The sequence below is a fragment of the Denticeps clupeoides genome, chromosome 1, assembly GCF_900700375.1.
Source record: "Denticeps clupeoides chromosome 1, fDenClu1.1, whole genome shotgun sequence".
Classification (NCBI taxonomy): domain Eukaryota; kingdom Metazoa; phylum Chordata; class Actinopteri; order Clupeiformes; family Denticipitidae; genus Denticeps; species Denticeps clupeoides.
In genome coordinates this window covers 7,264,610-7,280,039 of record NC_041707.1, presented here as the reverse complement: position 1 = coordinate 7,280,039, position 15,430 = coordinate 7,264,610, and the positions used below count along the sequence as shown (strand labels likewise).

At 44.6% G+C, this 15,430-nt stretch overlaps 2 protein-coding genes and 1 long non-coding RNA gene across 6 annotated transcripts in view; 2 read left to right on the top strand and 1 right to left on the bottom strand.

The window, feature by feature from the left end:
• The window catches only part of LOC114802147 (regulator of G-protein signaling 6-like), a 36,108-nt gene extending 30,904 nt beyond the window's left edge, over window positions 1-5,204 (top strand). For 2 of the 3 annotated variants that reach the window (XM_029000842.1, XM_029000854.1), the window contains 9 exons: window positions 212-286; window positions 376-471; window positions 616-677; window positions 963-1,073; window positions 1,169-1,294; window positions 1,664-1,850; window positions 2,557-2,646; window positions 2,971-3,027; window positions 3,135-5,204. In XM_029000842.1, coding sequence (XP_028856675.1) covers window positions 212-286; window positions 376-471; window positions 616-677; window positions 963-1,073; window positions 1,169-1,294; window positions 1,664-1,850; window positions 2,557-2,646; window positions 2,971-3,027; window positions 3,135-3,185 — 855 coding nt within the window. In that variant the 3' untranslated portion in view covers window positions 3,186-5,204. The remainder of the gene's footprint in view (window positions 1-211; window positions 287-375; window positions 472-615; window positions 678-962; window positions 1,074-1,168; window positions 1,295-1,663; window positions 1,851-2,556; window positions 2,647-2,970; window positions 3,028-3,134) is intronic. The other variant, XM_029000849.1, reaches the window with a different exon arrangement.
• LOC114802165 (uncharacterized) lies at window positions 220-6,297 on the bottom strand. Its single transcript, XR_003751691.1, has 5 exons — window positions 6,256-6,297; window positions 3,119-3,282; window positions 2,295-2,373; window positions 1,562-1,605; window positions 220-1,422 (listed from the first exon to the last, which is right to left on the bottom strand). It is a non-coding gene; the product is annotated as an uncharacterized LOC114802165 (long non-coding RNA).
• Window positions 5,786-15,248, top strand: LOC114802135 (zinc finger, FYVE domain containing 1). 2 transcript variants are annotated; one of them, XM_029000830.1, is made up of 12 exons: window positions 5,786-6,677; window positions 6,765-7,293; window positions 7,520-8,024; window positions 8,673-8,887; window positions 9,287-9,393; window positions 9,981-10,089; window positions 10,473-10,570; window positions 10,850-10,967; window positions 11,049-11,219; window positions 12,193-12,373; window positions 12,477-12,590; window positions 12,908-15,248. In XM_029000830.1, the coding sequence occupies exons 2-12, from the start codon at window positions 6,808-6,810 to the stop codon at window positions 13,138-13,140; spliced, it is 2,337 nt and encodes a 778-aa protein (XP_028856663.1). In that variant the 5' UTR covers window positions 5,786-6,677; window positions 6,765-6,807; the 3' UTR covers window positions 13,141-15,248. The 2 variants fall into 2 exon arrangements, with proteins under 2 accessions (XP_028856663.1, XP_028856654.1); XM_029000821.1 differs by having other exon boundaries at window positions 5,787-7,293.
• The last annotated feature ends 182 nt before the right edge of the window (window positions 15,249-15,430 follow it).

The following is a 15,430-nucleotide window of genomic DNA, read 5'->3' as shown; positions in this document are numbered from 1 at the left end:
CGTCGAATTTCAGTACTAATTTAGAGATGCTTTAGCATAAAAGCGTTTTATATATATATATATATATATATATATATATATATATATATATATATATATATATATATATATATATATATATATGTTTATATATATGTTATATACTTACACATTTATTGAACCGCATTGTTTCCAACAGCTGATCTATTTATTGATGTTAATATTTTAACAGCCAGGGTGTGTAAATACCACAGAGATGGACATCCGCAAGTGCCGGCGTGAGAGAAATCCACACAGAGTAAGAAAGGTAAGGTAAGGGTTATTTACTTGAGAGAAGGTGTAAATAAGGTGAAAGCATGTTGATACATGAGTATCACATCTCGTTTTCTGACCCAGTCGGTTTATGGCGTGACGGATGAGACGCAGGCCCAGAACCCTGCAAACACCACCCAGACTGCCAGGAAGCCCACCAGAGAAGACGTGCAGAAAGAGGTAAAAGGGCCTTGTTCCCCAACACCAACCACACTACAGGTTTCGGGTGGAGCTGTGATATCATATTCCTCATATATCTCATCGAGACTTCGTGGTACAACTTGTGTTACGTTCTAAACAAAACCTATCCTGTTTAATCCCCAGATTTCTTTTTTAAATACTCAACTGGACAGGCACTGCATAAAAATGTCCAAAGTAGCAGACAGGTGAGTTCACGCACTCTGAAAGAATATGAGTGATTATATGATTGCAATTACATAGAGCGATTAGCCGCAACAATAAAGCACCCATCTGTCATCACAGATAAAACACTGACCACGTCACCTTCTTTCATTGCTCCATCCATCCGTCCACTTCTTAGTTTCAGGAACGCACTGTTCTTGTATATCTAACCGTGTTTAATGTCGTTCATGTTATACCATCATTTTTATTATTTATTTCACCAAAATCAAACGTGAACCATGGTTCAAATGTACTTATTATTCACCCAGTCTAATGGGATACACGGAGCAGTTCATGGAGTACGACCCACTTGTGTCTTCACCTGAGCCTTCCAACCCATGGATCTCTGACGACGCCACTTACTGGGATTTAGAAGCCAGGTATGCTCACCAGTCTAATGCTCTTATTCAGACTAGTGCTATGTGTGCCATAATATAGAATTTATCTCTCGGTCTTCTCTTCATTCGATGTGCAGCAAAGACCCCAATCAGCACCGGGTGAAGAAATGGGGCTTTTCCCTCGACGAGGCCCTCAGAGACCCGGCTGGCCGGGAACAGTTCCTCAAGTTCCTGGAGTCAGAGTTCAGCTCGGAGAACCTCCGGTGAGACAGGCCGGAGAGAGATCTGTATACTGCAATCTTCTCCCTCCTTATCCTCTCCGACATCCTTGCAATCAAGTCAAGTGGCTCTCAAGTAGATATACAGATGATCTGGAGTCTGCACACTGCAGCTGAGATTCCAAAGCATATTGAAATACATACTTACTTACAATTACTTACGATTTGCCTGCAAAATAAGATTAACAAGAAGAAACATGCAGCTTGTTGGAGCAGTTTGTTGATGCACACAGCAATATGTGGCAGACGTACTTTACTCCATGGATGTCAGTGTTTCCTGGTCATACTGCTTTATTCTGCAAAATAAAAGATTTCTATGTAAGGAATAAAGAGTGAATGGAATTGATTCCGTAGGTTCTGGCTAGCAGTCCAGGACCTGAAGCGGCAGCCATTGCAAGACGTGGCCACCAGGGCGCAGGAGATCTGGCAGGAGTTCCTGGCTGAGGGGGCGCCCAGCTCCATCAACCTGGACTCTCACAGCTACGAGGTCACCAGCCAGAATATCAAAGACCCGGGCCGCTTCAGCTTTGAGGACGCTCAGGTGAACCCATGGTCTTCCCCTGACTGCTCTTTAAAATCCCACTACTTCTACTTTGTTTACATTGTTATTGGAATTATTATTATGTGAATAATCAAAACTGTGCCATATTAACACACAATGTTTCATAGGTTATATGAAGGACCTGTCTAAGTGGCTTATGCATTTATACTTTATTTATCGTGTTCACACACTCAGTTTGTGTGACAGGATCCCTTTAACCCCAGTTCCCAAGGGTTACCTTTAAATGGAGCCCCATGCGCCCTGAAGCTCATTTTCATTCTCACAAAGTGGCGGCAGAACGGAGAGTGAAAGGGACGAGTGCAGTGCAGAGGGACAGTATTTGCTGGGAACTAATGGCCCGTTTAATGGCGCTGAATGAAGCCATGGTCCCTGCACGCCTGTGCTTCAAACCGCATTAGCTTTGTTTGAAGGCAACGCTCTCACCGTGCATTAGTGTCGCCCACTCCGGGCTCATTCGTTAGTTGCCCCTTGATGTTTCTCCCCGGGTCTTGGTGTGGTCGATCTACAGAGCGCGGTCAAGGAAGAAAGCAAGAAAGAAAAAGACTTCACGTACAAATGCACATAAACACATCATTCAAGTCGCTGCGCTTCCTTTGTCCCATAGGACAAAAACACCAAGGGAACAGCTTCCAACCAGCAATGAAAAACGCACAGATTCAAGTAACCCTTCCCCTTCTCTGTCTAGGAGCACATCTTCAAATTAATGAAAAGTGACAGCTATTCCCGCTTCCTGCGATCCAGCATCTATCAGGACCTCCTCCTGGCGCGGAAGAAGGTAACATTTCCGAATGTGCATGCATTCACTGGTGCAAATGCACCGAATGCCTGACTATTAACGACGCATTAACTATTCAACTTCTGACCACCAACTTTTTTTACAAGCAGCCATTGGTTAAACTGATTTGTTATGGGGGGAAAAAGGAGTAAAGGGAGTTGGTGGTGCTAAACTTGGTGCTTTAAAAACACATTGAATTTTTCATAAATGCCACACGCCTGAGAGCTCTGTGACGTCCGCTCGCTTGTTCAGTGCTTGTGGCCGTGTCCTCTTGCATCCACCGCCATTTAATCTCCGCCCTCACTTCACCCCTCCCACCCCCAGCAGCCCGAGAGCGAGCAGGGCCGCCGCACCTCACTCGAGAAGTTCACGCGGAGTGTGGTGAGCACCTGCTTCACACCCCTTTTCTGGCCATGGAGCTTGTGTACATGTATTTTGGGATGAGAAATTCGTATCCGACGAGTTTACTCACGTTCCTTTATTTCCAGGGGAAGTCGTTAACCGGAAAGCGTCTCACTGGCCTAATGCAGTCCTCCTGACACGGCGAGGCTGGTGGACAGCAGGTGTGCGGAGGTAGCTGTGCTGGGCGGAGCTGGGATGAGCAGCTCTCAGGCACCTCCAAAAAGAACTTCTTATCTTTGGTTTTGGGGTAAAGAGACATTTAGTGGGTGAAAGAGGTCATTGTGTGGAACGGCACAAAAGTCACCTGCCTTAAAGCGGAGCAAAGCGTCCGGGACCCGCAGACATCTACAGGAGAGTCTGTGCCATACAAGAAGAGCTTCGCATAAAGATGGATCGAGGGTCCTGGACTCTGCACCCTGGCACATACGTGCACATACTCGGCACATACGTGGTCGCACACACACACACACACACACACACACACACACTTTAAAGCACACGTGCTTCTGTCCTCAGGAGGCAGTCAGCAATAAGTTGCAATTTTTCCAACTCAGACCTCGATATATTTCTCTTGTGTACATGTCAATGCAGTTGCCCATATTTGTAATGACTCCCCCAAGAAGTATGGAGCGCAGTGTTCGCTAAAAAAATATATGTTTCTTCGTGAGTTATTATATGATAAAGTTATGGAACTATTTGACACAGAGTGTTTAATTACATTCCAAGGAAAGACATAAAGGGCTAAGAAAATGTACAGCTAATCACTGCTTTTCACTGATAAACACAGATGCCCCATAATACTATAAAATGAGATGTTACCCATATGCATCAGATTAATTTTTAAATCTTTTGTAGCACATCAAACCATTTGGAACTGTGAAGAGCAATCCATAATTTAATAATCTTTGTCTAAAAGATTCCTTCTCATCATGTTCCTGAAGGCACTGGTCCATAAACTGGCCATAATTTAATTTGGCTGGAGAGAGCATACAGCTGATTTGGGGGGAACTGGGTAACAATCTGTCCCAAAACCTGAAATACACTTGTATTAACTTTTTTTAGTTGATGTTTTCTGCATATATATATAGAATTTTTTTTTGGTACCTGTCCAGTGCCTATACTGTGGAACTCAACATTTTACTGTGTGCCCCATGTTATCAGACTTGCAAAGTACTGGAGGTCAAGGCTATTCTTTTTTTTTTTTTTTTGCTGTTGTTTGTTTTCATTGGAGAAGAATATTCATAATATCGAAGAGTGGGGCGTTTACAAAGAAATGGTCCAAAGAGTTCAATTTGTCTTGCCTTAAAAGTCATTGTTAGCCCGGCCAACATCCCAGCTTCGGAATGTGACCACAGCGCCGTCTGGCGGGACTGTGTGGTATTGCATGAAGGTGTGTGGCAAGCTTCTTTGGAAGTTCCTCACGATACCAAATGACACTTTTTTTTTTTAACAGAAATACATTCATTTGGGTCATTCTCTCCTGACCGATTCCATATCATCCGTGAAAAGATCAAATCAAACATATCACTGCATGAAATAACCACCCTCGTTTATACGTGTTCATGCTCATCACTACGAAATACAAGTGTACTTTTAACAGCGTAAAACGATATCAGGGTAAGATTCCTGAGCAATCTTGCTTTTGCCACACGTATATTTTATAAGGAATTGCACACATCGAGATGAATTTGGACAGACAACGTGCATCAAATGTCTTCAGTTAAGAGAGCACAGAACAGGACGGAACCCAGGTGACGTTCCACAAACATGGACACCATTTTACACCAAGCTAAAGTGAAATGTGAGCACATCTTCTCAAGGTTGGCAGTGAAGAGACCAGTCAGACTTGTGTAGTTTTGTTAAAATTATTTAGATAAGAACGTATTGTACATATTGTGCTAAAAATACCAATCAACTCTTAACCTCACGATTATTGGAGCTGTAGAGTATTAGCTATTATAATATTAGCACCGACGCAATGGCACTGTGTGCGTAGTGCATTATATTTCACATCCTCTATATTTTCGAGGCACATGTCATGGGCATGACACTATGCATGTCAAATATTTGGAGCATTCTGGCTTTTAGTTTCCCAGTCACGAAGGAGACCCATGTACATGATGTTTCCAAGGCACCAAATAAATATGTGGACCACAGTGACTCTTCCCTCGTGTGTTCTTCTTCGAATTTGATTGCATACTATCTGTCTGTCCAAACGTCCCTGTACTGCTGGCTGAACCTGCTCACATAGCTGTACGCCATAATCATTTTGGATCCTAAATTCGACGGAAATTGCTGAAAGCAGACACTGATGGGCGATCCCGCCAACCCAGCGTGCAAACCCAGCTCACTTATTCGTTCACCGCTGACCTCATGTTGGTGACGTCATGAAATTTGATCCATGGAAGCAGGTTTGTAGAATGGCCCGCGGGTCCCATCGTAACGTTGGTTAACTTGAGAATTGAGCACTATGGCTAGCGTTTGCTCCAAATTTCACAACTCAAACATTTAGGCTACTTGTTAAGTTTTTGTTTCAACTTTGCTATTCTTTATATTCTTTTAAATAGATTTTTGAGAATAAGGTCGAGAGTGAAGACAAAGCTATGCCCGCCAGATAGATATTATTGTATAAATTAATTTATTTTGCGTTCTGACTTCCACCTTCAAAGGTACATCAAAGACCGCCTAAAGATCAAACTATATTAGCATAATTACTAAAAAATTTGATAATTATCTTCGCCTTCAGTCGCTTACTTCCGGGTTGCGTGTACATCCAATATGGCGATGAATTGGCCGCTGACGTCAGAAAAGGCCCGCTCCACAGATCTGTTTCTACGTTCCGATCAGCTGGCCCGAGTTGACTGGCACAACAACAACAATCGCAAAGAACCGAACGGAGACGCTGCGACGCTGGACATCACAGCAGTAACATGTTCCCGTGCCAAAGCCGACTGTAGCTCCTGTCGCGACGAGCCTGTCACTGCTGCCGCGGTCTCCGAAACAGACCGACGAAAATAGATGTCCGTACCCAAATCAGGGGTATCCCTAAGTCCGGTAGCTCGGTGGCTAGCTGGATATCGTAGCGGATTATTGTTGTTTGTCCGACAACGAAACACTGCGTCGCGTCTCCCTGTCGACCGCCACTCGTGCCGATTTGTATAAGTCCGTACGGGTTTGTGTAGAAAACGGGCTGAAATCATTGTTTACCTCGCTGCCTTGGTGGCGCTGTCAGCCGATCGGGTCACTTTGTGGTTACGTTTCTGCCAAGCTTAGCAACACGTCGATTTTTAATATCAGTCGAGTAGTATATTTATATATGCGTTGGACTTATTCCCGTTTTGCAATATTACAGCAACCGGCAGTGGGGTTTTTGTCTGCTTCTTGACAGCCGCTGTTTACCGAACGTTTACCCAACGTTCGTGCAACGTTTTGCATAGCGTATCGTTTCCGGAAGCACCCTTCCTTTACGCATCTGTACGTTAGTTACGTTTGTTTTATTCTTTATTTATTTTGTTCGGCTGCTGCAGTAGTATTTTTTTAGATTTGCGTTAAACTCGGTTGGATGTAAATAGTTAATTATTTACTTTACAAATCACTGGACTACAAAGAAGACAGGCTTCCTGTTTGTTGTAGGTGTTCAGTTGTCCTTTTGCGAAATTCCTTGCAAGTTTTGAGTACTGAGGTAGAAGATCAGTAATCTGTAGTCTGTCCTTTAGGCTTCGCAGGCAGACACAGTTCAGGTCACCCAACTGAGATACAATGAGTGGCCATGGTCCCTCACTGAAAAAGGGAGTCAGTACCAATCCGTTGTGTCAGGAGGGCTACTGCTGTGGCGGCTCAGAAGAAGCCGAGTTTGAGTGTGACGAGTGTGGCAGCCTGCAGTGCTCCCTCTGCGAGCAGAAGCTGCACGAACAGGAGCGTCTTAAACACCACGAGCGGGTCCTCGTAGGCCCGGACCACGTGCCATTCTGTGACAACTGCAAAAACGGCGGTGGAAAAGTGGTGGCGGATGGCAAGCGACAGCGTTCCGTGGTCCGCTGTCAGACCTGCAAGGTCAACCTGTGTCAGGACTGTCAGAAACGGACCCATAATGGCGGAGGCAAGAAGAAGCATCCTCTCACACCATATAGCCCTCACAAGACTGTCCAGGCGGATGCGCCAGAAGATGAGGCGAAGAAACACAAGGTGAAACTTTTGGAAAAGGTCTGCAGCTTCCTTTTGGTGGACGAGAATGAGGAGATGCAGGTAAAGAAACGTCCTTGGCTCTTTATTAGAGATGGTGGTACAGTGGTACTGAGATGCTGGTTGGAACTAGCCATCAAAGCGTTGTGGATGTTTAGGATTTTTACTCGCACATGTGTCACTGCTGGGTATTGAGCAGTTCTCCACTCCAAGATATTTCTAATAATCTGACCAGAACTTTGTCCTTCTGGACATAACCACTTGCCATCATCTTACCTTTTCCACCCAGATTAAAAGTGAGGCGGAGTTCATCAAGAGGCTCGGCTGCAAGCCGGACGAGCTGCTCAAGGTGGTGTCCATCTTCGGGAACACCGGGGAGGGCAAGTCCCACACGCTCAACCACACTTTCTTCACGGGGAGGGAGGTGTTCAAGACCTCTCCCACGCAGGACTCCTGCACAGTGGGCGTCTGGGCCGCCTTCGACCCCGCCTACAAGCTGGTGGTCCTCGACACAGAGGGCCTGCTGGGTAATAGCTCCAAGCCCGGTCAGCGGACTCGACTGCTGCTTAAGGTGCTGGCCATCTCCGACGTCATCATATACCGCACACACACGGACCGTCTCCACGACGACCTCTTCAAGTTCCTGGGCGATGCGTCCGAAGCCTACTTGAAGTACTTCACTAAGGAGCTGAAGGCCACCGCCATGCGCTTTGGCCTTGATGTTCCCCTGTCATCTCTGGGCCCTGCAGTCATCATCTTCCACGAGACTGTGCACACCAAGCTGCTTGGCTCAGGTCCGTATTAATCAAAATATTAATACTAGTACCTTAACTCTGCAGTGCTGTCTGCCTCCTTATGTCTGAAATTAGGCTTTGAATCACGCTTGTTAAGCTACTGTGAGCAACGTTGGTCTGGGGTCAAGCTGGGGTGGTGTCAAGGCGTGCAGTCAGACCGGAAGTGCCGAAGGCATAGATCTGTAACAAGTTCTGCTGTGAACATGTTAAACACACTTACACGGTGACATATGATTCAGGGCTATGCAGAAATGTCAGTCCGTTCGTATTTTGGGTATTTTCTTGATATTCATGAGAATTGGGCCCTCTCTGGAACCTGTTCAAACCTGCCAAATGCAGGAGGATTTATTATGTTCTGGCAAAGAATTAACGAATCCAATGAGAGCCATTAATATTTACAATATGCAACATACTTAAAAAAAATGTTTATAAGGTTGAGGTACCGTAGCAATGTTAATGTTCAATATTAAAATTATATTCTTTATTGTTATATTAACACATGCATGTGAATTTACTTTATAGGGCATCAGCTATTCAAATTACAGTATGATTTGTTAAGTTGTTACAGGCATTTTTAGAAAACTAGCAAATTACGTTTAACCCCATAAATATCTTCGGCCGCTGAATGTTTCCCACTCGCGTCCACAGACAAGCCATTGGAGTCTGTGGAAAAGCTGCTCCAGGAGCGTTTTAAGAAGCTTGGTTGTTTCCCAGAAGCTTTTAGCTCCATCCAGTATCGAGGCACGCACACCAGCACTCCTCCCACAGACTTCGGCGGCCTCCAGTACAGCCTAGAGCGGCAGCTTGATAACAACACCACTCGCTCGCCACGCTCTCCACTTGTCATATTCAAAGCGTTGCAGGTATGAGCTGCTTCTTTTTTATAGATTTATTTCCACCTTTTGTGGGTATTAAAATACAGAAAAAATGTCAAAAGACGTCAGTGAATAGGAGGTTGTCAGACTTTTCTAATTCGCTTAGGAATTCATTGAAAAGGGTTCATTTTTCCTCCGTTTTGTTAATTGCGGTTGAAATGTACATAATCATTTCAAAAAAGGATGTACAGCTTCATGACAACTCTTTGGTTGTTTTTAATTTTATACTTTTTAAAAAGTATACTATTTTATACTTTCTTTTTGTGTGAGTGTACACGTAAAATCTTTAGAAGCGGTTGTGTGCGTTGGGAACTACTTTGCCTCGGTGTTCTCAGCTGGACTGGTGCATTTGATGGAATGATATTAACGCACGGATCCCTGCGACAGGCCCTGTGTGAACGATTCAGTGGGGAGATCTCGGATGCGCTGGTCTCCAACAGCTGCTTCTTCCCGGACGAGTATTTCACCTGCCCCAGCATCTGTCTCAGCTGCGGGTGAGTTCTCAGATCTTCCTTCCTGCGTTTAAACCCTCCCACCAGCATGTCATGGCGCCTTGTCATAAAACATATGAATGTACTGTCACCTGTCAGTGGTGGCCTAGCGGTTAAGGAAGCGGCCCCGTAATCAGAGGGTTGGCGGTTTGAATCCTGATCGGCAAAGGGGCGACTGAGCAAAGCCCCGTCCCCACACACTGCTCCCCGGGCGACCGTCATGGCTGCCCACTGCTCACCAAGGGTGATGGTTAAAAGCAGAGGACACGTTTCGCCGTGTCACTGTGTGCTGTTCAGTGCGCTGTTCACAATGACAAACACTTCACTTTCACTTTTTCCATCTGTGTTGGCTAGATCGTTAATGTTAATTAATTTTAAATATTTTCCATTAAAAATGTAAGATTTCAGACTCAATGTATAATACACCTACTTCCTCTGAGAAACTATGATATAATTATTATTTTTTTTAGAATAATGGTTTCCTTCATTGTAGACAGTACAGAGACACTTTAGTGTTTAACTCGAGTGATTGAGCACGCGCCGCGAAGGCTGGGGGCAGATACTGAGCTCGCTCTCTGACGTTGTTGCAGTTCTGGCTGCCGGAATAGCATGAACCACCTGAGGGAGGGCATCGCCCACGAGGCCAAGCACCGCTGTCGGTACTCTAATCACTACGACAACCGCGTCTTCACCTGCAAGGTTGGTAGCTTGTTGAGCTCAGATCCCGCCTGGGCCAGTGGAGTTCTGCAGGGGATGCAGCATCTGCACAGCATCAGCTAAATTCAGAGACTCTAAATGATTGCATATGGACCTCTGTTCTCATAATAATCATAAAAATCTTTGTTACTGCAGGAGGGTACAGTTTCAGAATTTAGTCAAAAATCACTACATTTTTAAACTGTAGAGACAATGTTTTCTCTATCACTTGTTTTTTAACACACTCAATGCTTTCAACATCTATGCATCAGTACTGGATTTTTGTTGACAGTATTTTTTTTATGTATAAGTATGCGGGGAAGTGGAGGTAGAGAACCACCATTCTGGAAATTCTATGGCTTGACTCTGTCTTCTTTGCTGTGAAGGCCTGCTATGAAGGAGGGAAAGAGGAGATTGTTGTGCCAAAAACTTCTGCATCTTCAGACTCTCCATGGCTTGGCCTGGCACGATATGCATGGTCAGGGTAAGTACTAAAGTGACCAAGGGTTAGAAGTCATGGGTATTAAAGTCCAGGCTTTAAACAACAAACAAGCAAACACTGCAACAATTTATCTGAATTGATGGTTTTACACTCTTAATGTCGTTCCTCTTACTTTCATGGTGACATAAATGCATTTTCACACACTCATAAGTAATACAGCAGTGCAGTAAGTCAGTTGCATCACACACCCTGCACATTTGAACTGGGTGATGCTCAGCTGCACCAGATTCTCCAGCTGATTGGCGCTATGGGTTCCCGCAGATATGTCATCGAGTGTCCCAACTGCGGGGTTATCTACCGGAGTCGCCAGTACTGGTACGGGAACCAAGACCCTGTTGACACAGTGGTCCGCACTGAAATCCAGCACGTGTGGCTTGGGGTAAGGTGGACCTTGACCAATTTTACAAATGTTGGCACATTTCATTTAACAATTTCTCCAAAAATACATGTACTCCTGCAGTGTGATGGCTTCCTAAAGGACAATAACAATGCTGCGCAGAGACTGCTGGATGGCATGAGCTTCATGGCCCAGTCCGTGTCTGAGCTCAGTGTCAAACCTGCCAAGGCCGTAACCTCCTGGCTGACGGATCAGATCGCGCCGGCCTACTGGAAACCCAACTCCCTCATTCTGGTGAGTCTGCACTTTCCACAGTTGTTTACGGTGTATGCAGTCCACACGAGCCTGCATGCAGGCTGGGGTCGTATGCAACAGGCACTTCAGGTCACATGGTGAACATAGTGATCCAGCGCCTTTCACAGTTACGGTCACTTCTGGTGGCCATATGTGAAGAAAGACAGAATATACGTGATATGGGCAGTGCAATTGATCACAAGCCAGCAGACATTGACTTGAAAGGCCAATTCAATATTGGTTCATACATTTAAACAATTTATCCGAAATTCTTTTCTTTTCTAACGTTTCCAGTTCACCTTTTTCCCTGAGACGAATTCCTATATATTGAACGGGGCGAGCTGTAATTATCTGTAAAAGCAGAACTGGCAAATGTTCCTCACTGCAAACCACAGACACGTTAACCAGCCGAAACACATGTGTCTGGGCTCCAGAGAGGAGCACATTTTGTGTGAAAACGCAGATGGATTGATTTGTTGGGACCTGAGGTGCTAGCAGTAGGGTAAGACCCGTCTCATAGTGGAGGGTGGAGGGTCTGTAAGAAACGCCAATGTAGTTGCAAATGTACAGGCATGTGTGACAAGGCTCAAATCTGTGGTTCAAAATGAGTTCAAAGCTAATTGTAAAAGTATTTGTTATAATTTCTCGAGACCATGGATTAAGTTACGATTCACTACCACTGATGTGCCACTTGGCACTTGTGGCAAGGCCCTGCTATGGTAAGCGCCATTTATTTTTCTGTGGGGGCTTCAATGAAGCCACATTGTTTTGAATTGGACCTATATTTTTTTATTGGTGAAACAGTGATAAATGTCTTCCTCTACTGGTAGGCCATTCCAGATGTAGACTTTTCTATAGGGCAGAAACAAAGTCATTTGTCACTTGCCGACAACACCCAAGGTGCAATTTTAAAGAAGTTAAGTCGCCACTCAGTTAGTCATTGTTGTGTGCTTTGTATGTCTTCCCGGTTCAGGCCTGTCACACGTGCAGGGTGGCTTTCCAGGAGAACGACACCAAGCACCACTGCCGCGCATGTGGTGAGGGATTCTGTGATAACTGCTCTTCCAAAGCACGTCCCGTCCCAGAGCGGGGATGGGGTTTGGCCCCGGTGAGGGTGTGTGATGCTTGTTATGAGCAGAAGAAAATGCACACAGGTATATGCTCAGATACACAAAATAAATTTTGGAGATGCTGCTCCTAATAAACCGGTCTGTGTGTGTAACGGGTTTGTCCACCGCATACTTTGATCCTTCGCAGAGCTGATGGACCCCGAGCTGGATGATGAAGAAACTGGGACTCTGGCCAGGAAGGTTGGCGAAGTTGTATCCAACACATTAGGAGCTGTAGTCACTGCCATTGACATCCCACTTGGTGAGTGATAAAGCACAACCATAGAGGATGCTAGATCAATTTCTAGTCTTTAACGATTTGATTGCACTTCTAGGCTTCTGAGCTCCGTGTTTTAGCAGCTGTTGCCCCCTAGTGGACACTGCAGGAGGTTTCGACATGAAACATCTAGAACAGGAGTTTAATTAATTGGTTAACTGTGGCCTAGACAAGCACTAATGTAGATTATTGTTTTATTTCATATAGTGCAATTTGAATATGCATACAATGTCATGATCTGATTCTTCTGTAATCTATGTGGCTGTCTACATTTTTTTTTTTTTTGTACCTTTCCTGCTCAGGTCTGGTGAAGGATGCTGCGCGTCCTGCCTACTGGGTGCCTGACCAGGACATCCTGTGCTGCCACAGCTGTCAGAGGGAGTTCACTGCCAAACTGTCTAAGCATCACTGCCGTGCCTGTGGCCAGGGCGTGTGTGACGAGTGCTCGCCCTGCCGCCGCCCAGTGCCCTCACGGGGCTGGGACCACCCTGTCAGAGTATGCAGCCTCTGCAACCAGAAACCGGGAGACCTTTGACAGGGCTGGACCTTGGTCTAGTTAGTCTGTAGCGCTGCAGTTAATCCTCATCCTTCCTTCAGACCTTTCTATCAGGCATTTGTAGCTAGTGGGTGTGGGTGTATGTATGCAAGTTTGTGGGGCTCATGTGGCTCTGATGATACTGTGCTGAGCAAGAAGAAGCAACTTGATCACTTATCTTCGGCATTTGGACAAACAAAATGCAGTAGTCAGCTGCAGAGTGGAGTTAATCTTTAGAGCCCTGGGTCACCTTTAACCCTGGTGGATGACAGAATTATCACTGAAAAACTCCCCCTTTCTCTGATTTTATCACGGCATGTGATAGGATACCCACTGGTACGGTATCACGTTTGATTGTTGTGCATGAGTCAGATTGAGACGTCACTGTATTTTTAAACAATTTTATCTTATCTCATGCGAATTTAATGCAAGGACACAAGCGTCACCCTAGACTCACGTTGATGCTAATTGCATGTGGCACTGCAGCTGTTCTCATCAAATCTACTGCAAAAAGACCTACGTCCAACTAATAGTCATTTTCCTCGGTTACACTCGGTCATCTTGAGACTAGCTTGTGATAGATCGTCCGTGTTTGCAACGGCGTATTTATTTAAAACGCCACCGTTATGTGAAAGTGGGAAAGGCCTGTTTATAATAGACCAGTTAATCCGATAGCGCGAGGAACCAGTTGCCGCGGACGACGGGTTTGACTTGAACGTAGCCGGTCGAGTTGGCAGGACTTCCCTCGTTAAACGGAGTAATCCGTCCGTGTATAGATTCAGAGCGTGAGTCAGTAGTTCTGCTTGTTTGCTTTGGGCAGTTTTTATAGGCGTTAGGTGGTTTACTCGGAAAACACGGAGTACGTGACAGATTCAGTAGCCGGTGCTGTGTATAGGCAGAAGAGTGTGTTGTTAGTGTGAGGTTGTTTTTCTCCCCCCCCCACCCCCACATCCATCTGCTTATGCATTGCGTATCGTGAAATACACCGTTATCTGAACATAATTTGACCAAACTTTTATCGATTTGAGCCCTTACTTCACCGACCCAATCAAGGCCTCTGTTAAATTGCATTTATTTTTGTATTAATAAGCTTATTAAGGTTACTGTTTACATTGCGGTCACTGACCCACAGATGTCTAGTAGATTTTCAGGAGAGTTATATATGTAAATAATAATAAAAGCATAAACATAAATGATCAAGTAGACCTTATCTGTGTGTATGGTATTGTTCTTCATCAAAACTGTTCATATTTTTTCTCTTACAAATACTAAAATATGACCTAACCCTCCAGATTTGGTCGCTTTTCTTTTTTCTTCAGCTCAGTCAGGCCTTTCTGTTCATTTATGCAAGAATTTCAAAAGATCAAAATTTCTGACATTGAAAGATCATATCATGCTGTTGATATTATGGACTTGCCCAGCCCGAGCAGAGTGTGCTGTTCGTTTTTTTACGCAGATGCTGTTGAAAAGTTGTTCTCCAGTGTTATGGTCCTGTTTACTTGTTAAAGGGATGGCAGATCAATAAGTTGCTTCCCTCCTCAAACTTGCAGTACCGACTCATGAAACTCATGTATTTTCATGTACAGAAACTGCATTTTGTTTCTTGAATTGTAATGTCTGACATTTTCAGTTACTTGCACTGACAATTCAGAACCCAACACCATATTTTTTTTACACCCTTGAGTACTTTTATCTCTCCCTGAAATGGACATTAAGTACTCAGGACTCGGATTAAGTCCCATAAAAAAAATAAATTAAAATCATTTTACATACTGACACTCAAATGCTGTTGGACCGAAGCTGACGATTGCACTGTGCTCACCACACACACACACACACACACACACACACACACACACACACACGCTTGATTCTGTATGTCACAGCTACTGATCTCTGTCGATTTGTAATCGGTGCCATTGTTTCGGAGTCCTGTGTTGAACTGGTCAGTGTACGTTCAGATACAGTGTACGGAGTAAACTGCCACATCTACAGTTACTATGCACTGACAGGAAAGCCACCACAACATTACAAAGTGTGTCTGGTGTACGTGTGAATCTGTGTCCTTTTATGCAGAATAAAAAAGATGATCGAATGTTTGTATTGTATTACTGCGTTGCTCATGCTACATTACATGTTTACAGGGGCAGGAATAGAAGGAATGCTCCCATGTGTGTCATTAAAATTGCATGGTGAGAATGGAATCTACACAATTATGCAGTATACCAATATAGTGAAGAATACAAAATTAAGTGTGGTTAGAAAAGAATGCTGCTGCTGTCACGTGGTG